Below are 26,281 nucleotides of genomic sequence, written 5' to 3' on the forward strand. Positions count from 1 at the left end.
AAAGGGGTACGGAGACTAAAGGGGTACGGAGACTAAAGGGGTACGGAGACTAAAGGGGTACGGAGACTAAAGGGGTACGGAGACTAAAGGGGTACGGAGACTAAAGGGGTACGGAGACTAAAGGGGTACGGAGACTAAAGGGGTACGGAGACTAAAGGGGTACGGAGACTAAAGGGGTACGGAGACTAAAGGGGTACGGAGACTAAAGGGGTACGGAGACTAAAGGGGTACGGAGACTAAAGGGGTACGGAGACTAAAGGGGTACGGAGACTAAAGGGGTACGGAGACTAAAGGGGTACGGAGACTAAAGGGGTACGAGTGGAAAGAGTTAATTGACTGTGATATTGTAACATGTATTAATAGAACATAGAGGAAACGTGCTGTTCAGAGACTAAAGGGACGTGACTGAAGGGACGTGACTAAAGGGACGTGACTGAAGGGACGTGACTGAAGGGACGTGACTGAAGGAATGTGACTAAAGGGACGTGACTAAAGGGCTACTAGGGGTACGAGTATATAGGGACGTGACTAAAGGGCTACTAGGGGTACGAGTATATAGGGACGTGACTAAAGGGCTACTAGGGGTACGAGTATATAGGGACGTGACTAAAGGGCTACTAGGGGTACGAGTGGAAAGGGATGTGACTAAAGGGACGTGACTAAAGGGACGTGACTAAAGGGACGTGACTAAAGGGATGTGACTAAAGGGATGTGACTAAAGGGACGTGACTAAAGGGATGTGACTAAAGGGATGTGACTGAAGGGATGTGACTAAAGGTACGTGACTAAAGGGACGTGACTAAAGGGACGTGACTAAAGGGACGTGACTAAAGGGACGTGACTAAAGGGACGTGACTAAAGGGACGTGACTAAAGGGACGTGACTAAAGGGACGTGACTAAAGGGATGTGACTAAAGGGATGTGACTGAAGGGACGTGACTAAAGGGATGTGACTAAAGGGACGTGACTAAAGGGACGTGACTAAAGGGACGTGACTAAAGGGACGTGACTAAAGGGACGTGACTAAAGGGATGTGACTAAAGGGATGTGACTAAAGGGACGTGACTAAAGGGACGTGACTAAAGGGACGTGACTAAAGGGACGTGACTAAAGGGATGTGACTAAAGGGATGTGACTAAAGGGATGTGACTAAAGGGATGTGACTGAAGGGATGTGACTAAAGGGATGTGACTAAAGGGATGTGACTAAAGGGACGTGACTAAAGGGACGTGACTAAAGGGACGTGACTAAAGGGACGTGACTAAAGGGATGTGACTGACTAGCATCCCATTGACAGCCCAACCTAAACCTACCCTTACCATAACCAAATGTTTACCAATTTGGAAATTCAACATCGGTTTGCTGGTCAGCCACATCCCCTAGTTTTCCCCTGAAATTCTAGGACATGTCTTTGGGTAAGTCTTCCTGTGCTGACGGGGCCTCAGCCAGCCCCAGTAGTTGTAGGAGCTCGAAGTAGGAGTAGACCCAGGCTCGAGAGATGTCCTGAGTCTGTCCCAGAGCCCCAGCCTCCATCAGCAGGCCTCGTCTGAACTGCAGCTGCTGCTCCAACACAGCCCTCTGCCTGTGGACGGGAGAGAGGGAGGAGGACGGGAGAGAGGGAGGAGGACGGGAGAGAGGGAGGAGGACAGGAGAGAGGGAGGAAGACGGGAGAGAGGGAGGAAGACGGGAGAGAGGGAGGAAGACGGGAGATAGGGAGGAAGACGGGAGAGAGGGAGGAGGACGGGAGAGAGGGAGGAGGACGGGAGAGAGGAAGGAGGACGGGAGAGAGGGAGGAAGACGGGAGAGAGGGAGGAGGACGGGAGAGAGGGAGGAAGACGGGAGAGAGGGAGGAGGACGGGAGAGAGGGAGGAGGACGGGAGAGAGGAAGGAAGACGGGAGAGAGGGAGGAAGACGGGAGAGAGGGAGGAAGACGGGAGAGAGGGAGGAAGACGGGAGAGAGGGAGGAGGACGGGAGAGAGGGAGGAGGACGGGAGAGAGGAAGGAGGACGGGAGAGAGGGAGGAAGACGGGAGAGAGGAAGGAGGACGGGAGAGAGGGAGGAAGACGGGAGAGAGGGAGGAGGACGGGAGAGAGGGAGGAGGACGGGAGAGAGGGAGGAAGACGGGAGAGAGGGAGGAAGACGGGAGAGAGGAAGGAAGACGGGAGAGAGGGAGGAAGACGGGAGAGAGGGAGGAAGATGGGAGAGAGGGAGGAAGACGGGAGAGAGGGAGGAAGAAAATAAAATGTTTCTAGGAGAGAATCTGAATTGCCTTGATTCATCGTCTCGCCTCCTTCTCGAAATCCATTGGATGAAAAGGAAATGCAATTGAGATTCTCCCCTAGAGTATTTGTGATTAGTCTTTTCCATCTTTTTATTTATTTTATTTAACCCTTATTTTACCAGGTAAGTTGACTGAGAACACAGTCTCATTTACAGCAACGACCTGGGGAATAGTTACAGGGGAGAGGAGGGGGGATGAATGAGCCAATTGGAAGCTGAAGGTGATTAAGTGGCCATGATGGTATGAGGGCCAGATTGGGAATTTAGCCAAGGACACCGGGGTTAACACCCCTAATCTTACGATAAGTGCCATGGGAACTTTAGTGACCACAGAGAGTCAGGACACCCGTTTAATGTCCCATCCGAAAGGCAGCACCCTACACAGGGCAATGTCCCCCATCACTGCCCTGGGACATTAGGATTGTTATTTTTTGGACCAGACGAAAGAGTGACTCCTACTCCTTATTTAATTTTTTTGAGAGACACAACTGAACTAAAACTTCAGTTTAAGAACAAAATGGAACTCAACAACATTTGGAGTAAATGGTTTCTGTTGCAAAACTTTTTGCAATCGGCGTAATGAATACACCCCTGTCCACTTCCTCTTAATGACACACCTTCATGATATGGACCTGTTATCCAGGCCACCACCCTAGACCCTGTTATCCAGGCCACCACCCTAGACCCTGTTATCCAGGCCACCACCCTAGACCCTGTTATCCAGGCCACCACCCTAGACCCTGTTATCCAGGCCACCACCCTAGACCCTGTTATCCAGGCCACCACCCTAGACCCTGTTATCCAGGCCACCACCCTAGACCCTGTTATCCAGGCCACCACCCTAGACCCTGTTATCCAGGCCACCACCCTAGACCCTGTTATCCAGGCCTGGCACCCTAGACAGCGACCATTGGCTTCTGTTTTCAGTAGTCTGGCTAACTGGTTTTGTAACACTGACTGTGGGCAATTCCACGATAACAGAATTATGTTGAGACTCAAAAACCATTGATTTCAAAGTTTAACAAACCATACAACTCTATGTACACGGACTACTTTGAACAATTAGCACAGAAAACTTCACACTGTGCAGATGCAAAGGTAAAATCTCCCTCTGTTTTTTATGCGACCACGATTTCCAAAAACTCTGTTAAATATCTGCTCCGAATTAAGATTCAAATATGTCTGCAGAAAGAATGTGGTGTCGGCTATGACATGACACCTTTAGTTTGAAAGAATGTGGTGTCGGCTATGACATGACACCTTTAGTTTGAAAGAATGTGGTGTCGGCTATGACATGACACCTTTAGTTTGAAAGAATGTGGTGTCGGCTATGACATGACACCTTTAGTTTGAAAGAATGTGGTGTCGGCTATGACATGACACCTTTAGTTTGAAAGAATGTGGTGTCGGCTATGACATGACACCTTTAGTTTGAAAGAATGTGGTGTCGGCTATGACATGACACCTTTAGTTTGAAAGAATGTGGTGTCGGCTATGACATGACACCTTTAGTTTGAAAGAATGTGGTGTCGGCTATGACATGACACCTTTAGTTTGAAAGAATGTGATGACGGGTAGACTAGCCCACCTTCTGGTATGTGTTCTCTAAGACCGCTTTTCCATCTGTTTGACCAGAAATCTAAGTTTAAAGCCATTCCTCATCGGCATTTCCATCTAAAAGGGTGTCAAATGAAAGCTAAGAGTCTTTATATCCATTTTTCAACCATTTTCCATTCTGGTGAAACAGATGGAAAAGGGGTCTTAGACATCATCTACCAGAACAAGTCTTAAAAGGTGTCAGAAATACACTAATGTTGAAGTAAAGACCCCTGCCAACTAAATATCAACACTTAGATTTAGTTTTGGATAAATGATTTGCCTCGTGAAAGTTTAAGAAACGTTTCCTTGTGCCTTGTAATTCCGTTACCAAAACCCCACATATTTTTAAGATATTGTCTAATTTCTCTCTCTTCTGAGGAGGGAGGATAATGAACATTCACAGAACTAACAAGTGAAGGCAGACCTACCAGTTAGTTAGTGTTTTTACTGATATCAAGTTTGTTTATGAGTTAAGTGATTAAAACTAAATTATGTTACCAAATCAGTAAAGGAATTACTTCAACTGAATTAGCTACGATGGGAAATGATAATAGTCACCAACCACAGTTGGGTCTCCTGCTAATGTCCTCCTTCCACTGGTATACTGTTATGTTCAGCTCATAGGGTCTCCTGATACTGTCCTCCTTCCACTGGTATACTGTTATGTTCAGCTCATAGGGTCTCCTGATACTGTCCTCCTTCCACTGGTATACTGTTATGTTCAGCTCATAGGGTCTCCTGCTACTGTCCTCCCTTCCACTGGTATACTGTTATGTTCAGCTCATAGGGTCTCCTGCTACTGTCCTCCTTCCACTGGTATACTGTTATGTTCAGCTCATAGGGTCTCCTGCTACTGTCCTCCTTCCACTGGTATACTGTTATGTTCAGCTCATAGGGTCTCCTGCTACTGTCCTCCTTCCACTGGTATACTGTTATGTTCAGCTCATAGGGTCTCCTGCTACTGTCCTCCCTTCCACTGGTATACTGTTATGTTCAGCTCATAGGGTCTCCTGATACTGTCCTCCTTCCACTGGTATACTGTTATGTTCAGCTCATAGGGTCTCCTGCTACTGTCCTCCTTCCACTGGTATACTGTTATGTTCAGCTCATAGGGTCTCCTGCTACTGTCCTCCTTCCACTGGTATACTGTTATGTTCAGCTCATAGGGTCTCCTGCTACTGTCCTCCTTCCACTGGTATACTGTTATGTTCAGCTCATAGGGTCTCCTGTTACTGTCCTCCTTCCACTGGTATACTGTTATGTTCAGCTCATAGGGTCTCCTGCTACTGTCCTCCCTTCCACTGGTATACCAGTTAATGTCATCTCTCCCTCTCCCTCTCTCTCTCTTCTCTCTTCCTCTCCAGTTAATGTCACCTCTCCCTCTATCTCTCTTCTCTCTTCCTCTCCAGTTAATGTCACCTCTCCCTCTCTCTCTCTTCTCTCTCCCTCTCCAGTTAATGTCACCTCTCCCTCTCGCTCTTCTCTCTCTCTCTCCAGTTAATGTCACCCCTCCCTCTCTCTCTTCTCTCTCTCTCCAGTTAATGTCACCCTCCCGGCTTTTACTGACACCAGCCATGACAGCTACCACCTACCCTCTTTCCATTTACTGTAACCAGCATCCTGAGCACCGACCGACACCGAGGTCCATGGATTCCGTTACCAGATGTAAATCCACTTCACCCACTGTAGTTCAGAACCAAAGGTGTCATGTCATAGCTGACACCCAATTCTTTCTGCAGACATGTTTGAATCTTAATTCGGAGCAGATATTTAAGAGTTTCTGGAAAACGTGGTCGCATAAAATCTGAGAGAGATTTTACCGTAATTCTGTTACCAAATTTTGCATCTGCACAGTTCTTTCAGTAAATGCGTTTTTGTGAAATTTTCTGTGTATATTGTTCAAAGTGATCCTTGTGCATAGAGTTGTATTGGTTTGTTAAACTTTTAAGTTTTGTTTGGCATTTAAAGTGAAAAATCTGAGTCAAAGAGTAATTATGTTACAGTGGAACTGCCCTCATTTTGAAGATGGAAAATGGTTAAAAATGTATCTATACCTTCGTTTAGCTTTCATTTGACACCCAATTTGACATGCTGCTATGAACTTCACATGTTGATGCTCATGAGTCCTTTTTCATGGTAATGACACTTCAAATGACAGTGACCTACTGGCATGCAAATGTCCCTTCTACTGTAAAGGCTTGGAGATGGTAGCAACAATGAAGAGATTGAGATACCTGGCAAACAGTTCAGCTTGTAGTCGTGCCTCTTCTTTTGCCCGCTGCGTTGCCTCCGCAACTCTTCTTTTTCTCTCCTCCTCTGCCTTCCTCCTCTCCTCTTCCTCCTCCTTCTGTTTCTGCAGGTACTCGGTCTTCTCATGGTCCTCCATCGCTGCCAGCCTCCTTCTCTCCTCTTCTTTGCGCAACGCCTCCTCTAGTCGCTGCTGCTCCAACTCAGCTGGAGTAGAGTGGAGGGGACACACTAGTTAAATTCAGGTCTGTGTGTGTGTGTGTGTGTATGTGTATGTGTCTGTGTGTGTGTGTGTGTGTGTGTATGTGTGTGTGTATATGTGTGTGTGTGTGTGTGTATATATGTGTGTGTGTATGTGTGTGTGTGTGTGTGTGTGTGTGTGTGTGTGTGTGTGTGTGTGTATGTGTGTGTGTGTGTGTATGTGTGTGTGTGTGTGTGTGTGTGTGTGTGTGTGTATGTGTGTGTGTGTGTGTGTGTATATGTGTGTGTGTGTGTGTGTGTATATGTGTGTGTGTATGTGTGTGTGTGTGTGTGTGTGTATGTATGTGTGTGTGTGTGTGTGTGTGTGTGTGTGTGTGTGTGTGTGTGTATGTGTGTGTGTGTGTGTGTGTGTGTGTGTATGTGTGTATGTGTGTGTGTGTGTGTGTGTGTATGTGTGTGTGTGTGTGTGTGTGTGTATGTGTGTATGTGTGTGTGTGTGTGTGTGTGTGTGTGTGTGTGTATGTGTGTGTTTGCAGGGCTGGCCCTAGCCTTTTGGGGGCCCTAAGAGAGATTTGGTGGGGGGGGCCCCTACCTCACGGCAAAAACGTTTTAGTGGCCCCCCTCTTGATGGCGGAGAGAACAAAAGTAGTTTTAAAGTTCATTTCCTGCTATTCTACACATTTTGCCATGGGACGAAGGGACATTTTTTCAATTCTATAACAAATTTCATGCAATTATATTCATTTTGCCAATACTTATCCTGTGTTAATATGATATCTGAGTTAGTGACTAACAAAATCAATGGGGGCCCCCTGGAGGTCAGGGCCCTGGAGGTCAGGCCCCTGGAGGTCAGGGCCCTGGAGGTCAGGCCCCTGGAGGTCAGGCCCCTGGAGGTCAGGGCCCTGGAGGTCAGGGCCCTGGAGGTCAGGCCCCTGGAGGTCAGGCCCCTGGAGGTCAGGGCCCTGGAGGTCAGGCCCCTGGAGGTCAGGGCCCTGGAGGTCAGGCCCCTGGAGGTCAGGCCCCTGGAGGTCAGGCCCCTGGGCACGTGCCCTGCGTACCCAGTCGGTATTCGGCCATGAAAAGTTTAGATAGCTGGCTAGACTAACTACCAGTTTAGATAGCTGGCTAGACTAACTACCAGTTTAGATAGCTGGCTAGACTAACTACCAGTTTAGATAGCTGGCTAGACTAACTACCAGTTTAGATAGCTGGCTAGACTAACTACCAGTTTAGATAGCTGGCTAGACTAACTACCAGTTTAGATAGCTGGCTAGACTAACTACCAGTTTAGATAGCTGGCTAGACTAACTACAGTGGGGAAAAAAAGTATTTAGTCAGCCACCAATTGTGCAAGTTCTCCCACTTAAAAAGATGAGAGAGGCCTGTAATTTTCACCATAGGTACACGTCAACTATGACAGACAAAATGAGAAAAAACAATCCAGAAAATCACATTGTACGATTTTTAATGAATTTATTTGCAAATTATGGTGGAAAATAAGTATTTGTTCAATAACAAAAGTGTATCAATACTTTGTTATATACCCTTTGTTGGCAATGACACAGGTCAAACATTTTCTGTAAGTCTTCACAAGGTTTTCACACACTGTTGCTGGTATTTTGGCCCATTCCTCCATGCAGATCTCCTCTAGAGCAGTGATGTATTGGGGCTGTTGCTGGGCAACACGGATTTTCAACTCCCTCCAAAGATTTTCTATGGGGTTGAGATCTGGAGACTGGCTAGGCCACTCCAGGACCTTGAAATGCTTCTTACGAAGCCACTCCTTCGTTGCCCGGGCGGTGTGTTTGGGATCATTGTCATGCTGAAAGACCCAGCCACGTTTCATCTTCAATGCCCTTGCTGATGGAAGGAGGTTTTCACTCAAAATCTCACGATACATGGCCCCATTCATTCTTTCCTTTACACGGATCAGTCGTCCTGGTCCCTTTGCAGAAAAACAGCCCCAAAGCATGATGTTTCCACCCCCATGCTTCACAGTAGGTATGGTGTTCTTTGGATGCAACTCAGCAGTCTTTGTCCTCCAAACACGACGAGTTGAGTTTTTACCAAAAAGTTATATTTTGGTTTCATCTGACCATATGACATTCTCCCAATCCTCTTCTGGATCATCCAAATGAACTCTCGCAAACTTCAGACGGGCCTGGACATGTACTGGCTTAAGCAGGGGGACACGTCTGGCACTGCAGGATTTGAGTCCCTGGCAGCGTAGTGTGTTACTGATGGTAGGCTTTGTTACTTTGGTCCCAGCTCTCTGCAGGTCATTCACTAGGTCCCCCCGTGTGGTTCTGGGATTTTTGCTCACTGTTCTTGTGATAATTTTGACCCCACGGGGTGAGATCTTGCGTGGAGCCCCAGATCGAGGGAGATTATCAGTGGTCTTGTATGTCTTCCATTTCCTAATAATTGCTCCCACAGTTGATTTCTTCAAACCAAGATGCTTACCTATTGCAGATTCAGTCTTCCCAGCCTGGTGCAGGTCTACAATTTTGTTTCTGGTGTCTTTTGACAGCTCTTTGGTCTTGGCCATAGTGGAGTTTGGAGTGTGACTGTTTGAAGTTGTGGACACGTGTCTTTTATACTGATAACAAGTTCAAACAGGGTGCCATTAATACAGGTAACGAGTGGAGGACAGAGGAGCCTCTTAAAGAAGAAGTTACAGGTCTGTGAGAGCCAGAAATCTTGCTTGTTTGTAGGTGACCAAATACTTATTTTCCACCATAATTTGCAAATAAATTCATAACAAATCCTACAATGTGATTTTCTGGATTTTTTTTCTCAATTTGTCTGTCATAGTTGACGTGTACCTATGATGAAAATTACAGGCCTCTCTTATCTTTTTAAGTGGGAGAACTTGCACAATTGGTGGCTGACTAAATACTTTTTTTCCCCACTGTACCAGTTTAGATAGCTGGCTAGACTAACTACCAGTTTAGATAGCTGGCTAGACTAACTACCAATCTAAAAATGGTTAGCTGACATGGCTAATTGAGTGACTGTCAGTGACTGACATAACAAGAGAAACTGCTGATGCAACAACCAAATTTCGAAATTGCACCTGTTGTATTCTACTGTTCTTACTCTCAATAGTAAACTGACACCCCGACTGAATTCCTAAAAAACCCTAGCAACCGGGGGCCCTAAGCAACCGCTCTGATGCCTGGGACAGGCCCTGTTCACCTGCCTAGCAACCGGGGGGCCTAAGCAACCGCTCTTATGCCTGGGACAGGCCCTGTTCACCTGCCTAGCAACCGGGGGGCCTAAGCAACCGCTCTTATGCCTGGGACAGGCCCTGTTCACCTGCCCTGCGTTCCTCCTCTTCCTGTCTGATCTTCTGGATCATCTCCAACTGGCTTCTCTTCTTCTCCTTTTTCCTCCACTCTCTCTCTTTCTCCGCCTGCTCCCTCCTTATCCTTTCAGTCTCCTTCTCCTCTAACCTTCGTCTCTCTTCCTCCTCAGACAGTCTCCTCAGCCTGCAGGAAGAGATCATTACTATACAAATATTTACATTTATATTTAAATAATTTAGCAGACGCTCTTCTCCAGAGCGACTTGCAGTGCATTCGGAAAGTATTCAGACTCCTTCCCTTTTTCCACATTTTGTTACATTACAGCCTTATTCTAAAATTGATTAAATTATTCCCCCCCCCCCCCCCCGCACAATACACCATAATGACAAAGTAAAAAAGGTTTTTAGAAGTTTTTGCAAATGTATTAAAAATAAAAAACAGAAATACCTTTTTTACATAAGTATTCAAACCCAATGTTATGACACTCGAAATTGAGCACAGGTGCATCCTGTTTCCATTGATCATCCTTGAGATGTTTCCACAACTTGATTGTGAGTCCACCTGTGGTAAATTCAATTGATTGGACATGATTTGGAAAGGCACACACCTGTCTATATAAGGTCCCACAGTTGACAGTGCATGTCAGAGCAAAAACCAAGGCATGAGGTTGAAGGAATTGTCTGTAGAGCTCCAAGACAGGATTGTGTTGAGGCACAGATCTGGCGAAGGGTACCAAAAAATGTCTGCAGCATTGAAGGTCCCGAAGAACACAGTGGCCTCCATCATTCTTAAATGGAAGAAGTTTGGAACCACCAAGACTCTTCCTAGAGCTGGCCGCCCGGCCAAACTGAGCAATCGGCGGAGAAGGGCCTTGGCAGGGAGGTGACCAAGAACCAGATGGTCACTCTGACAGAGTTCCAGAGTTCCTCTGTGGAGATGGAAGAACCTTCCAGAAGGACAACCATCTCTGCAGCACTCCACCAATCAGGCCTTTATGGTAGAGTGGCCAGACAGAAGCCACTCCTCAGTAAAAGGCAAGACAGCCCGCTTGGAGTTTGCCAAAAGGCACCTAAAGGACTCTCAGACCATGAGAAACAAGATTCTCTGGTCTGATGAAACCAGGATTCAACTCTTTGGCCTGAATGCCAAGCGTCACGTCTGGAGGAAACCTGGCACCATCCCTATGGTGAAGCATGGTGGTGGCAGCATAATGCTGTGGGTATGTTTTGGCAGGGACTGGGAGACTAGTCAGGATCGAGGGAAAGATGAACGGAGCTAAGTACAGAGAGATCCTTGATGAAAACCTGCTCCAGAGCGCTCAGGACCTCAGACTGGGGTGAAGGTTCACCTTCCAACAGGACAATGACCCTAAGCACACAGCCAAGACAACGCAGGAGTAGATTCGGGACAAGTCTCTAAATGTCCTTGAGTGGCCCAGCCAGAGCCCGGACTTGAACCCGTGGAGCTTTGCAGCTCCTTCAGGGTTATCTTTGGTCTCTTTGTTGCCTCTCTGATCAATGCCCTCCTTGCCTGGTCCGTGAGTTTTGGTTGGCGGCCCTCTCTTGGCAGGTTTGTTGTGGTGCCATATTCTTTCAATTTTTTAATAATGGATTTAATGGTGCTCCGTGGGATATTCAAAGTTTCTGATCTTTTTTAATAACCCAACCCTGATCTGTACTTCTCCACAACTTTGTCCCTGACCTGTTTGGAGAGCTCCTTGGTCTTCATGGTGCCGCTTGCTTGGTGGTGCCCCTTGCTTAGTGGTGTTGCAGACTCTGGGGCCTTTCAGAACAGGTGTATATGTACTGAGATCATGTGACAGATCATGTGACACTTAGATTGCACACAGGTGGACTTTATTTAACTAATTATGTGACTTCTGAAGGTAATTGGTTGCACCAGATCTTATTTAGGGGCGTCATAGCAAAGGGGGTGAATATATATGCACGCACCACTTTTCCGTTATTTATTTTTTAGAATTTTTTTTTATTGACCAAGTGACCAGGAAAAGCTCTGGACCAAGTGACCAGGAGAATCTCTCAGTCCTAGAGCAAGTGACCAGGAAAAGATCTGGGTCCTAGAGCAAGTGACCAGGAAAAGCTCTGGGTCCTAGAGCAAGTGACCAGGAAAAGCTCTGGATCCTAGGATCCTAGCTCTGGGTCGTAGGACCTAGTGACCAGGAAATACATGAGTTCCATATTTGAGGTAATTCATAACATACCCACTAGAGGGCGGTGCTGAGGCCCCTTCCCAGCCCATATCAGGGAGTTAGACAGTCCTCCTACCTGAGTTCCTCAGCTCTCTGATTCTGCTCCTCTTCCAGCTCCAGCCTCATGCACTCCTCTCTCTCCTCCCGCTCCTGCTGCCGTCTCTTCTCCTCGTCTCTCTCCTTCCTCTTCCTCTCCACCTCTAGTCGGCGACGCTCTGCCTTCTCAGCCAACACTTTCTTCTGTTGCTCTTTACGGGCCGCTGCCGCTGCTCTGTTCTGGTCCTTATTATCCAACACACAGATCATGGATAATGTAGCGGATTCAAGGGTAGCACCGACCAGGACTCCAACCCATCAGTCCAACAATTTAACCGTTACGCCCAGAGGTCCGAGCCTCTGTAAGAAGTCACTAGGTGTTGTACTGAGGTCACTAGCAATGCTGAGAAAGTGTTTGTCCGAAGTGGCGTCCTATTCCCTACATAGTGCACTACCCTAGGGGTCCTGGTCGAAAGTAGTGCACTATATACAGAATAAGGTGCCATTTGTAAAGTAGTGCACTATATTTACATTTACATTTACGTCATTTAGCAGACGCTCTTATCCAGAGTGACTTACAGTTAGTGAGTGCATACATTATTTTAAATTTTTCATACTGGCCCCCCGTGGGAATCGAACCCACAACCCTGGCTTTGCAAACGCCATGCTCTACCAACTGAGCTACATCCCTGCCGGCCATTCCCTCCCCTACCCTGGACGACGCTGGGCCAATTGTGCGCCGCCCCATGGGTCTCCCGGTCGCGGCCGGCTACGACAGAACCTGGATTCGAACCAGGATCTCTAGTGGCACAGCTAGCACTGCGATGCAGCGCCTTAGACCACTGCGCCACTATATAGGGGGTCAGGAGCCATTTGGGATGCAGCGTGTGTCCTCCATACTCACAGTATTACTGCTGGCCTCAGATATGACCAGATTTAACAGTTGGTTTTCTGCTGTCATGACAACCGAGCAGGGTGACAGTTGGTCATGAGAGGAGCGTCGTGGTCCGCTGGGTAGAACCACCTCCTCACAGGAGTTAGATCTGTGAGAACTCTGACCTGACTGCCCATTGGACGAGGAGCTCCTAAAAAGAAAAGGGAATTCAGCTTGGAAGACAGTGGAAGTGGATAAAACTGCTTCCTGTTTACAGAGCTGTGATGGAATAAAACCAACCCACCTGTTTACAGAGCTGTGATGGGTTAAAACCAACCCACCTGTTTACAGAGCTGTGATGGGATAAAACCAACCCACCTGTTTACAGAGCTGTGATGGGATAAAACCAACCCACCTGTTTACAGAGCTGTGATGGGGTAAAACCAACCCACCTGTTTACAGAGCTGTGATGGGATAAAACCAACCCACCTGTTTACAGAGATGTGATGGGATAAAACCAACCCACCTGTTTACAGAGCTGTGATGGGATAAAACCAACCCACCTGTTTACAGAGCTGTGATGGGATAAAACCAACCCACCTGTTTACAGAGCTGTGATGGGATAAAACCAACCCACCTGTTTACAGAGCTGTGATGGGATAAAACCAACCCACCTGTTTACAGAGCTGTGATGGGATAAAACCAACCCACCTGTTTCCAGAGCTGTGATGGGATAAAACCAACCCACCTGTTTACAGAGCTGTGATGGGATAAAACCAACCCACCTGTTTACAGAGCTGTGATGGGATAAAACCAACCCACCTGTTTCCAGAGCTGTGATGGGATAAAACCAACCCACCTGTTTACAGAGCTGTGATGGGTTAAAACCAACCCACCTGTTTCCAGAGCTGTGATGGGATAAAACCAACCCACCTGTTTACAGAGCTGTGATGGGTTAAAACCAACCCACCTGTTTACAGAGCTGTGATGGGATAAAACCAACCCACCTGTTTCCAGAGCTGTGATGGGATAAAACCAACCCACCTGTTTCCAGAGCTGTGATGGGATAAAACCAACCCACCTGTTTCCAGAGCTGTGATGGGATAAAACCAACCCACCTGTTTACAGAGCTGTGATGGGTTAAAACCAACCCACCTGTTTACAGAGCTGTGATGGGATAAAACCAACCCACCTGTTTACAGAGCTGTGATGGGATAAAACCAACCCACCTGTTTACAGAGCTGTGATGGGATAAAACCAACCCACCTGTTTCCAGAGCTGCGATGGGATAAAACCAACCCACCTGTTTACAGAGCTGCGATGGGATAAAACCAACCCACCTGTTTACAGAGCTGTGATGGGTTAAAACCAACCCACCTGTTTCCAGAGCTGTGATGGGATAAAACCAACCCACCTGTTTACAGAGCTGTGATGGGATAAAACCAACCCACCTGTTTCCAGAGCTGTGATGGGTTAAAACCAACCCACCTGTTTACAGAGCTGCGATGGGATAAAACCAACCCACCTGTTTACAGAGCTGTGATGGGATAAAACCAACCCACCTGTTTACAGAGCTGTGATGGGATAAAACCAACCCACCTGTTTCCAGAGCTGTGATGGGTTAAAACCAACCCACCTGTTTACAGAGCTGCGATGGGATAAAACCAACCCACCTGTTTACAGAGCTGCGATGGGATAAAACCAACCCACCTGTTTCCAGAGCTGTGATGGGATAAAACCAACCCACCTGTTTACAGAGCTGTGATGGGTTAAAACCAACCTACCTGTTTCCAGAGCTGTGATGGGATTAAACCAACCCACCTGTTTACAGAGCTGTGATGGGATAAAACCAACTCACCTGTTTACAGAGCTGCGATGGGATAAAACCAACCCACCTGTTTCCAGAGCTGTGATGGGATAAAACCAACCCACCTGTTTCCAGAGCTGTGATGGGATAAAACCAACCCACCTGTTTACAGAGCTGCGATGGGGTAAAACCAACCCACCTGTTTACAGAGCTGTGATGGGATAAAACCAACCCACCTGTTTACAGAGCTGTGATGGGTTAAAACCAACCCACCTGTTTCCAGAGCTGCGATGGGATAAAACCAACCCACCTGTTTACAGAGCTGTGATGGGATAAAACCAACCCACCTGTTTCCAGAGCTGTGATGGGTTAAAACCAACCCACCTGTTTACAGAGCTGCGATGGGATAAAACCAACCCACCTGTTTACAGAGCTGCGATGGGATAAAACCAACCCACCTGTTTCCAGAGTTGTGATGGGATAAAACCAACCCACCTGTTTACAGAGCTGTGATGGGTTAAAACCAACCCACCTGTTTACAGAGCTGTGATGGGTTAAAACCAACCCACCTGTTTCCAGAGCTGCGATGGGATAAAACCAACCCACCTGTTTACAGAGCTGTGATGGGATAAAACCAACCCACCTGTTTCCAGAGCTGTGATGGGTTAAAACCAACCCACCTGTTTACAGAGCTGCGATGGGATAAAACCAACCCACCTGTTTCCAGAGCTGCGATGGGATAAAACCAACCCACCTGTTTCCAGAGCTGTGATGGGATAAAACCAACCCACCTGTTTACAGAGCTGCGATGGGATAAAACCAACTCACCTGTTTCCAGAGCTGTGATGGGATAAAACCAACCCACCTGTTTACAGAGCTGTGATGGGTTAAAACCAACCCACCTGTTTACAGAGCTGTGATGGGATAAAACCAACCCACCTGTTTACAGAGCTGTGATGGGTTAAAACCAACCCACCTGTTTCCAGAGCTGTGATGGGATAAAACCAACCCACCTGTTTACAGAGCTGTGATGGGATAAAACCAACCCACCTGTTTCCAGAGCTGTGATGGGGTTAGAACCAACCCACCTGTTTCCAGAGCTGCGATGGGGTAAAACCAACCCACCTGTTTACAGAGCTGCGATGGGGTAAAACCAACCCACCTGTTTCCAGAGCTGTGATGGGATAAAACCAACCCACCTCTTTACAGAGCTGTGATGGGGTCTAGGGGATTGCATATGGACACTATGTTCCTCTTCAACCATAGACTCAAAGTCATGTGTGTTGATGTTGAGTGCAGCACCATCGTCCACAGTGTCTCCATCAGGAGACGTCTCAGATGTGCCTTTACTCTCTTTGGTCTTCTGCGTCCTCTCCACGTCCACATGGCCTTTGGGTTTTCCTATAAGACAGGGAGGGAATCAGTGGAGATGGGTCTCAAACACCATGGGGTGCATACCAAATATCACCCTATTCCCTATATAGTGCACTACTTTAGACCAGAGAATGGCACCCTATTCCCTATCTAGTGCACTACTTTAGACCAGAGAATGGCACCCTATTCCCTATATAGTGCACTACTTTAGACCAGAGAATGGCACCCTATTCCCTATATAGTGCACTACTTTAGACCAGAGAATGGCACCCTATTCCCTATCTAGTGCACTACTTTAGACCAGAGAATGGCACCCTATTCCCTATATAGTGCACTACTTTAGACCAGAGAATGGCACCCTATTCCCTATATAGTGCACTACTTTAGACCAGAGAATGGCACCCTATTCCCTATCTAGTGCACTACTTTAGACCAGAGAATGGCACCCTATTCCCTATATAGTGCACTACTTTAGACCAGAGAATGGCACCCTATTCCCTATATAGTGCACTACTTTAGACCAGAGAATGGCACCCTATTCCCTATATAGTGCACTACTTTAGACCAGGACCTATAGGGAATAGGGTGCCATTTGGGACGTAATTCATATCAGATATCAGCTCCATTCAACAGGTCATCCTGACAGAGACAGAAACTCACCGACAACAAACTCAGCTTGACCTTTGACCCTGTCCTTTTTCTTCTTCCTCAAGACCCTCCCCTCCTCCTTGGGGAGGCCTTTCTGTTCCTGGCCCCTCCCCTTCTCCTTGGAGAGGCCTTTCTGTTCCTGGCCCCTCCCCTCCTCCTTTGGGAGGCCTTTCTGTTCCTGGCCCCTCCCCTCCTCCTTGGGGAGGCCTTTCTGTTCCTGGCCCCTCCCCTCCTCCTTGGGGAGGCCTTTCTGTTCCTGGCCCCTCCCCTTCTCCTTGGGGAGGCCTTTCTGTTCCTGGCCCCTCCCCTCCTCCTTGGGGAGGCCTTTCTGTTCCTGGCCCCTCCCCTTCTCCTTGGGGAGGCCTTTCTGTTCCTGGCCCCTCCCCTCCTGCCCTTCATTCACTTTCCTATTTTTCTGGAAAACAGGAATGACAACAATTAAGCTACACCTCGGGGTTTGTGCGGGACTGGGTGTTTATTGAACAACAGTATTATGTGTTAGATACATTAAGGCTGAGTCCCAAATGGCACCCTATTCCCTATATAGTGGGCTCTGGTCAAAAGTAGTGCACTATGTAGGGAACTCAGTGCCACTTGGGACTCAGCCTAAGACCATAAACGTACCATTGTCTGTACAGCAGGAGAGTCCTGTGATTCCACCTCTTTATTCAATGTATCCTCCAGCTTCTCTCTGCTGGTTTGTTCACCTGTTTCCTGTGTCTCTCCCTCCACCTGCTGTGGATTCTGTTCACCTACCGTCACGTTTGTTTTCTTAGAAGGGCCTCCTTTCCTGCTAAAAAGAGAGAACCAGAATGAAAGGTAATGATCAATAAAGATGGAGATACTAGAGGCAGATGGGGTCAACAGGGGAGGGAGACTGAGGGAGGGAGAGAGCAGGGGAGACTGAGGGAGGGAGAGAGAGGGAGAGATGGGGTGAACAGGGGAGGGAGACTGAGGGAAGGAGAGAGCAGGGGAGACTGAGGAAGGGAGAGAGAGGGAGAGATGGGGTGAACAGGGGAGGGAGACTGAAGGAGGGAGAGAGAGGGAGAGATGGGGTGAACAGGGGAGGGAGACTGAGGGAGGGAGAGAGCAGGGGAGACTGAGGAAGGGAGAGAGAGGGAGAGATGGGGTCAACAGGGGAGGGAGACTGAGGGAGGGAGAGAGCAGGGGAGACTGAGGAAGGGAGAGAGAGGGAGATATGGGGTGAACAGGGGACTGGGAAGGAGAGAAGAGGGGGAGACTGTGGGAGCAAGACTGAGGGAGGGAGAGGAGAGGGAGACTAAGAGAGGGAGACTGAGGGGAGGGAGACTGAGGGAGGGGGAGAGAGGAGAGGGAGGCGAGGGGAGGGAGACTGAGGGAGGGAGAATAAGGGAGGGAGTCTGAGGGAGGGAGAGACTGAGGGAGGGGGAGTAGATCTGTCTTAGTCCCAAATGGGTCCTATGAGCCCTGGTCAACAGTAGTGCACTATCTAGGGAGTGGGAAGCAGTCTCTGTCTCTGTACATTCACTCACCCACTGGGGGGAAGGGCTCCGTCTGAGTGTTTGGGATTGCCCTTCTGAGAGACGGCCCCTTCTGTAGAGTGGCCTGTGGGGGTGGGGTGTGAAGGTTTGTGGGGGTTGATGTTTTGGCTCTCTTCTTCTTCTGTGGTAAGTAGGGAGGATACCCCACTCATCGGTGGACCTGGCTGATCCCGATCCTGGCTCCTCTTCCTTGTTGTCGACTTCTCCTCAGCTTCCTCCCTCCTCACCTCCTTTCCTTCCCATGCCTCCTTCCCTTCCTCCTGTCTTGCTGCTAGAAGCAGAGTTGAGGTGTATAGCTACTGGCCTATCAGAGTTGAGGTGTATAGCTACTGGCCTATCAGAGTTGAGGTGTATAGCTACTGGCCTATCAGAGTTGAGGTGTATAGCTACTGGCCTATCAGAGTTGAGGTGTATAGCTACTGGCCTATCAGAGTTGAGGTGTATAGGTACTGGCCTATCAGAGTTGAGGTGTATAGCTACTGGCCTATCAGAGTTGAGGTGTATAGGTACTGGCCTATCAGAGTTGAGGTGTATAGCTACTGGCCTATCAGAGTTGAGGTGTATAGCTACTGGCCTATCAGAGTTGAGGTGTATAGGTACTGGCCTATCAGAGTTGAGGTGTATAGCTACTGGCCTATCAGAGTTGAGGTGTATAGCTACTGGCCTATCAGAGTTGAGGTGTATAGCTACTGGCCTATCAGAGTTGAGGTGTATAGCTACTGGCCTATCAGAGTTGAGGTGTATAGCTACTGGCCTATCAGAGTTGAGGTGTATAGGTACTGGCCTATCAGAGTTGAGGTGTATAGCTACTGGCCTATCAGAGTTGAGGTGTATAGCTACTGGCCTATCAGAGTTGAGGTGTATAGGTACTGGCCTATCAGAGTTGAGGTGTATAGCTACTGGCCTATCAGAGTTGAGGTGTATAGCTACTGGCCTATCAGAGTTGAGGTGTATAGCTACTGGCCTATCAGAGTTGAGGTGTATAGCTACTGGCCTATCAGAGTTGAGGTGTATAGCTACTGGCCTATCAGAAGGCTAATAGCTGCTGGTCTTTACCTGTCCTACTGCAGAGGTTGTAGCTGACAGCAGCCATGTCTTTATGTCTTCCTCCAGGTCTCTGAGTGTCTTGGTGCTGCTGGCCAGGGGAGGGACAGACCACAGGGTTAGACTAGACCAGGCTATAGACCAGGCACTAGACCAGGCACTAGACCAGGCACTAGACCAGGCACTAGACCAGGCACTAGACCAGGCACTAGACCAGGCTATAGACCAGGCTATAGACCAGGCTATAGACCAGGCACTAGACCAGGCACTAGACCAGGCTATAGACCAGGCTATAGACCAGGCACTAGACCAGGCACTAGACCAGGCACTAGACCAGGCTATAGACCAGGCTATAGACCAGGCTATAGACCAGGCACTAGACCAGGCACTAGACCAGGCACTAGACCAGGCTATAGACCAGGCTATAGACCAGGCTATAGACCAGGCTATAGACCAGGCACTAGACCAGGCTATAGACCAGGCACTAGACCAGGCTATAGACCAGGCACTAGACCAGGCTATAGACCAGGCACTAGACCAGGCTATAGACCAGGCACTAGACCAGGCACTAGACCAGGCACTAGACCAGGCTATAGACCAGGCTATAGACCAGGCACTAGACCAGGCACTAGACCAGGCTATAGACCAGGCACTAGACCAGGCACTAGACCAGGCACTAGACCAGGCAATAGACCAGGCAATAGACCAGGCTTAGACCAGGCTATAGACCAGGCTATAGACCAGGCTATAGACCAGGCTATAGACCAGGCTATAGACCAGGCACTAGACCAGGCTATAGACCAGGCTATAGACCAGGCACTAGACCAGGCACTAGACCAGGCACTAGACCAGGCTATAGACCAGGCTATAGACCAGGCTATAGACCAGGCTATAGACCAGGCTATAGACCAGGCACTAGAACAGGCTATAGACCAGGCTATAGACCAGGCTATAGACCAGGCACTAGACCAGGCTAGGTGTTGTAGAGTAAATGTAATGTGTGGTGTTGCCCACCTGTTTAGTTCTGTTCCTGGAAGACTCAGGTCCCTGCTGGTCACCAGACAGGACAGTTTGTCCATCAGATGCCACTGCTTGGACTAATTCACATTGTTCCATGTTGGCTGGGGGTCCTTCAGGATCACTGGCCTCCCCTGGAACAAGAATGAAAAGCCATCAGAGATATAATTGATCCACTTTTATATATAGCTGTGGGTACGTAATGAAACCTAATCAAAACACCCACTACATACATTTACGTCATTTAGCAGACGCTCTTATCCAGAGCGACTTACAGTTAGTGAGTGCATACATTTTCATACTGGCCCCCAGTGGGAAACAAACCCACAACCCTGGCGTTGCAAGCGCCATGCTCTACCAACTGAGCTACAGGGGACCCAGCCATCCCCTGTGTATTGAGACATGGTGATGGCTGGGTATGTCAATCTAAAACAACTGGAACCACCACTTCCATGTACAGTGGGGAAAAAAAGTATTTAGTCAGCCACCAATTGTGCAAGTTCTCCCACTTAAAAAGATGAGAGAGGCCTGTCATTTTCATAATAGGTACACATCAACTATGACAGACAAATTGAGAAATAAAAATCCAGAAAATCACATTGTAGGATTTTTAATGAATTTATTTGCAAATTATGGTGGAAAATAAGTATTTGGTCACCTACAAACAAGCAAGATTTCTGGCTCTCACAGACCTGTAACTTCTTCTTTAAGAGGCTCCTCTGTCCTCCACTCGTTACCTGTATTAATGGCACCTGTTTGAACTTGTTATCAGTATAAAAGACACCTGTCCACAACCTCAAACAGTCACACTCCAAACTCCACTATGGTCAAGACCAAAGAGCTGTCAAAGGACACCAGAAACAAAATTGTAGACCTGCACCAGGCTGGGAAGACTGCATCTGCAATAGGTAAGCAGCTTGGTTTGAAGAAATCAACTGTGGGAGCAATTATTAGGAAATGGAAGACATACAAGACCACTGATAATCTCCCTCGATCTGGGGCTCCACGCAAGATCTCACCCCGTGGGGTCAAAATGATCACAAGAACGGTGAGCAAAAATCCCAGAACCACACGGGGGGACCTAGTGAGGGGATCAATAAACACATCAACTGACTCGAAATAATAAAACGAGAAATTCAAATGACCCAATCCACCCTGTCGTTTTACAAGCTATAAATTATATACCTCAGTAACAGCTCAACATTTAATTTGGGAAGTATTTCATGTTACTTGTGTCAAGTCTTGAAATCAGACATAAACAAATGTATGCGTCATATAAAATTAGGCCTCTCCATCATTTTGTATGAAATTGCGCAAACTCCAAAGATATTGCAGTGCGTGTCGGGAAGCCTGCTGCAACCTTGCTGACTTGATCAAAGTGGCTATCTGAGGGTCTAATTAGCCCCTACACCCTTGATAATTTTCACTCCTTCAGCTTTGGGACACTTGTGCAAATGGAGGGGCGAGGGGGGGTTGGGATTCAGCCAAGATCACATGTTTTATTTTTATTTATTTTTATTTAACCTTTATTTAACCAGGTAAGCCAGTTGAGAACAAGTTCTCATTTACAACTGCGACCTGGCCAAGATAAAGCAAAGCAGTGCGATAAAAACAACACAGAGTTACATATGGGGTAAAAAAAACATAAAGTCAAAAATACAATAGAAAATATATATACAGTGTGTGCAAATGTTGCAAGTTATGGAGGTAAGGCAATAAATAGGCTATAGTGCAAAATAATTACAATAGTATTAACACTGGAATGCTAGATGTGCAAGAGATTATGTGCAAATAGAGATACTGGGGTGCAAAAGAGCAAAATAAATAACAATATGGGGATGAGGTAGTTGGGTGGGCTAATTTCAGATGGGCTGTGTACAGGTGCAGTGATCGGTAAGGTGCTCTGACAACTGATGCTTAAAGTTATTGAGGGAGATAAGAGTCTCCAGCTTCAGAGATTTTTGCAATTCGTTCCAGTCATTGGCAGCAGAGAACTGGAAGGAATGGCGGTCAAAGGAGGTGTTGGCTTTGGGAATGACCAGTGAGATATACCTGCTGGAGCGCAGACTACGTGTGGGTGCTGCTATGGTGATCAATGAGCTAAGATAAGGCGGGGATTTGCCTAGCAGTGATTTATAGATGGCCTGGAGCCAGTGGGTTTGACGACGAACATGTAGTGAGGACCAGCCAACAAGAGCGTACAGGTCACAGTGGTGGGTAGTGTATGGTGCTTTGGAGACAAATAGGATGGCACTGTGATAGACTACATCCAGTTTGCTGAGTAGAGTGTTGGAGGCTATTTTGTAAATTTGTAAATGACATCGCCGAAGTGAAGGATCGTTAGGATAGTCAGTTTTACGAGGGCATGTTTGGCAGCATGAGTGAAGGAGGCTTTGTTGCGAAATAGGAAGCCGATTCTAGATTTAACTTTGGATTGGAGATTCTTTATGTGAGTCTGGAAGGAGAGTTTACAGTCTAACCAGTCTAACCAGACACCTAGGTATTTGTAGTTGTCCACATACTCTAGGTCAGACCCGTCGAGAGTAGTGATTCTAGTCGGGTGGGTGGGTGCCAGCAGCGTTCGATTGAAAAGCATACATTTAGTTTTACTAGTGTTTAAGAGCAGTTGGAGGCTACTGAAGGAGTGTTGTATGGCATTGAAGCTCGTTTGGCGGTTTGTTAACACAGTGTCCAATGAAGGGCCAGATGTATACAAAATGGTGTCGTCTGCGTAGAGGTGGATCTGAGAGTCACCAGCAGCAAGAGCGACATCATTGATATACACGGAGAAAAGTGTCGGCCCAAGAATTGAACCCTGTGGCACCCCCATAGAGACTGCCATAGGTCCAGACAACAGGCCCTCCGATTTGACACACTGAACTCTATCTGAGAAGTAGTTGGTGAACCAGGCGAGGCAGTCATTAGAGAAACCAAGGCTATTTAGTCTGCCAATAAGAATGCGGTGGTTGACAGAGTCGAAAGCCTTGGCCAGGTCGATGAAAACGGCTGCACAGTACTGTCTATTATCAATCGCGGTTATAATATCGTTTAGGACCTTGAGCGTGGCTGAAGTGCACCCATGACCAGCTCGGAAACCGGATTGCATAGCGGAGAAGGTACGGTGGTATTCGAAATGGTCGGTGATCTGTTTGTTAACTTGGCTTTCAAATACTTTCGAAAGGCAGGGCAGGATGGATATAGGTCTGTAACAGTTTGGATCTAGAGTGTCACCCCCTTTGAAGAGGGGGATGACCGCGGCAGCTTTCCAATCTCTGGGGATCTCAGATGTTATGAAAGAGAGGTTGAACAGACTAGTAATAGGGGTTGCGACAATTTTGGCGGCTAGTTTTAGAAAGAAAGGGTCCAGATTGTCTAGCCCAGCTGATTTGTAGGGGTCCAGATTTTGCAGCTCTTTCAGAACATCAGCTGTCTGAATTTGTGTGAAGGAGAAGCGGGGGGGGGGCATGGGCAAGTTGCAGCGGAGGGTGCAGAGTTGGTGGCCGGGGTAGTGGTAGCCAGATGGAAAGCATGGCCAGCCGTAGCAAAATGCTTGTTGAAATTCTCGATTATTGTAGATTTATCGGTGGTGATAGTGTTTCCTAGCCTCAGTGCAGTGGGCAGCTGGGAGGAAGTGCTCTTATTCTCCATGGACTTTACAGTGTCCCAAAACTTTTTGGAGTTAGTGCTACAGGATGCAAATTTCTGTTTGAAAAAGTTAGCCTTTGCTTTCCTGACTGCTTGTGTATATTGGTTCCTAACTTCCCTGAAAAGTTGCATATCGCGGGGGCTATTTGATGCTAATGCAGTACGCCACAGGATGTTTTTGTGCTGGTCAAGGGCAGTCATGTCTGAGGAGAACCAGGGGCTATATCGGTTCTTAGTTCTGTATTTTTTGAATGGGGCATGTTTATTTAAGATTGAGAGGAATTACTTTTAAGGAACAACCAGGCATCCTCTACTGACGGAATGAGATCTATATCCATCCAGGATACCTGGGCCAGGTCAATTAGGAAGGCCTGCTCGCTAAAGTGTTTTAGGGAGCGTTTGACAGTGATGAGGGGTGGTCGTTTGACCGCGGACCCGTTATGGACGCAGGCAATAAGGCAGTGATCGCTGAGATCCTGGTTGAAGACAGCTGAGGTGTATTTAGAGGGTATGTTAGTCAGGATGATATCTATGAGGGTACCCATGTTTACGGATTTAGGGTTGTACCTGGTAGGTTCGTTGATTATTTGCGTGAGATTGAGGGCATCTAGTTTGGATTGTAGGATGGCCGGGGTATTAAGCATATCCCAATTTAGGTCACCAAGCAGTACGAACTCTGGGGATAAATGGGGGGCAATCAATTCACATATGGTGTCCAGGGCACAGCTGGGGGCTGAGGGGGGTCTGTAGCAAGCGGCAACAGTGAGAGACTTATTTCTGGAAAGGTGGATTTTTAGAAGTAGAAGCTCAAACTGTTTGGGCACAGACCTGGATAGTATGATAGAGCTCTGCAGGCTATCTCTACAGTAGATTGGAACTCCACCCCCTTTGGCAGTTCTATCTAGACGGAAAATGTTATAGTTGGGGATGGAAATTTCAGAATTTTTGGTGGCCTTCCTGAGCCAGGATTCAGACACTGCTAGAACATCAGGGTTGGCGGAGTGTGCTAACGCAGTGAATGACTCAAACTTAGGAAGTAGACTTCTGATATTTACGTGCAAGAAACCAAGACTTTTGCGATTACAGAAGTCAGCAAATGATAGCGCCTGGGGAGTAGGAGTGATACTGAGGGCTGCAGGGCCTGGGTTAGCCTCTACATCACCAGAGGAACAGAGGAGGACTAGAATAAGGATACGGCTAAAGGCTTTAAGAACTGGTCTTCTAGTGCGTTGGGTACATAGAATAAAGGGGGCAGATTTCCGGGTGTTGTAGAAAAGATTCAGGGCATTATGTACAGACAAGGATATGGAAGGATATGAGTAAAGTGGAGGTAAACCTAAGCGTTGGGTAACAATGAAAGAGATAGCATCACTGGAGGCACCAATTGAGTTGGTCTCCGCGTGTATGGGGGGTGGGACAAAGGAGCTATCTAAAGCAGGTTTAGCTGGGCTGGGGGATCTACAGTGAAATAGTACAATTAGAAATAACCGAAACAACAATAAGCTAACCATGTTTGGGCTGAGGCTAAACATAAACAGGATGTAGTACCGTAAAAAGGAACAGTCCAGCAGACATCAGCTGTATAGCTGAGTTATCATAAGGTCCGGTGAACAGCAATAGGATAGTTCGGAGGCTGCTAAAGCACTAGCGAGTAAGAGGCCACGGCTAGCGTGTGCTAGCGGGCCGGGGCTAGCAGATGGAATCTTCGTGGTCGACGTCGTAACCACATCAGACGATTTCGTCGGCAGACCAGTCGTGTAGGATCGGCGGGGCTCCGTGTCAACACTAGGTGGTCTCGTCCGGTTGACAGAGAGGTAGATAGCCGGGAGATGGGCCTAGCTCAGGATGATTAGCCAGACCACAGCGTCCATTTTGTTGCAGCTAGCTGGTAGCGATGAATCCGGAGTTAAAGGTCCAGTGATTCAGTGATTCCGGCAGAAAAACTGATATGTTCTGGGTCGATAACGCGCTGTGCAGACTGGCCGAATAATAGTCCAGACTAGAGCTGGCTGGTGAGTGGTGCAGGCCACGGACAATGGTGAAAAACCGCTAACGGTAGCTGATAGCAAGTAGCTAGTTAGCTGGCTACTCCCGTCCGGTACGGGAGTAGCCAATAGGGCGGCAGGTGGCTTAGTGGTTAAGAGCGTTGTGCCAGTAACCGAAAGGTCGCTGGTTCTAATCTCCGAGGTGAAAAATCTGTCGATGTGCCCTTGAGCAAGGCACTTAACCCTAATTGCTCCTGTAAGTCGCTCTGGATAAGAGCGTCTGCTAAATAATGTAAATGTAAATGAATGAATGGGGTGAGTGGAACTGACACCCGCGGCAACTCAAAGCAACAGTATACCAACAACACATCAGTGTTCCAGTGTGTCCTACTGTTTAAGCACAATAGGCTCTGGAACAGTATATGTTAACTCTCATTGAGTTCCTGGATGTCAGAACAGGTCTTAACAGTGTCTCTACCCCAGGCTG

At 47.7% G+C, this 26,281-nt stretch overlaps 1 protein-coding gene across 1 annotated transcript in view; it reads right to left on the minus strand.

Annotated features, from left to right (window-relative positions):
• Positions 1-1,398: 1,398 nt before the first annotated feature.
• Positions 1,399-26,281, minus strand: part of LOC311125676 (uncharacterized protein) — a gene marked incomplete at both ends in the record, with an annotated part of 62,826 nt that continues 37,943 nt past the window's right edge. Inside the window, 11 exons of the mRNA XM_084199704.1 lie at positions 1,399-1,582; positions 6,114-6,333; positions 9,646-9,818; positions 11,921-12,126; positions 12,785-12,965; positions 15,761-15,962; positions 16,596-16,998; positions 17,208-17,376; positions 18,095-18,371; positions 19,169-19,238; positions 20,162-20,298. Of these exons, the coding sequence (XP_084055830.1) occupies positions 1,399-1,582; positions 6,114-6,333; positions 9,646-9,818; positions 11,921-12,126; positions 12,785-12,965; positions 15,761-15,962; positions 16,596-16,998; positions 17,208-17,376; positions 18,095-18,371; positions 19,169-19,238; positions 20,162-20,298 (2,222 nt within the window). The remainder of the gene's footprint in view (positions 1,583-6,113; positions 6,334-9,645; positions 9,819-11,920; positions 12,127-12,784; positions 12,966-15,760; positions 15,963-16,595; positions 16,999-17,207; positions 17,377-18,094; positions 18,372-19,168; positions 19,239-20,161; positions 20,299-26,281) is intronic.

The sequence above is a fragment of the Coregonus lavaretus genome (assembly GCF_964263955.1).
Source record: "Coregonus lavaretus genome assembly, contig: HAP1_SCAFFOLD_432, whole genome shotgun sequence".
NCBI lineage: Eukaryota > Metazoa > Chordata > Actinopteri > Salmoniformes > Salmonidae > Coregonus > Coregonus lavaretus.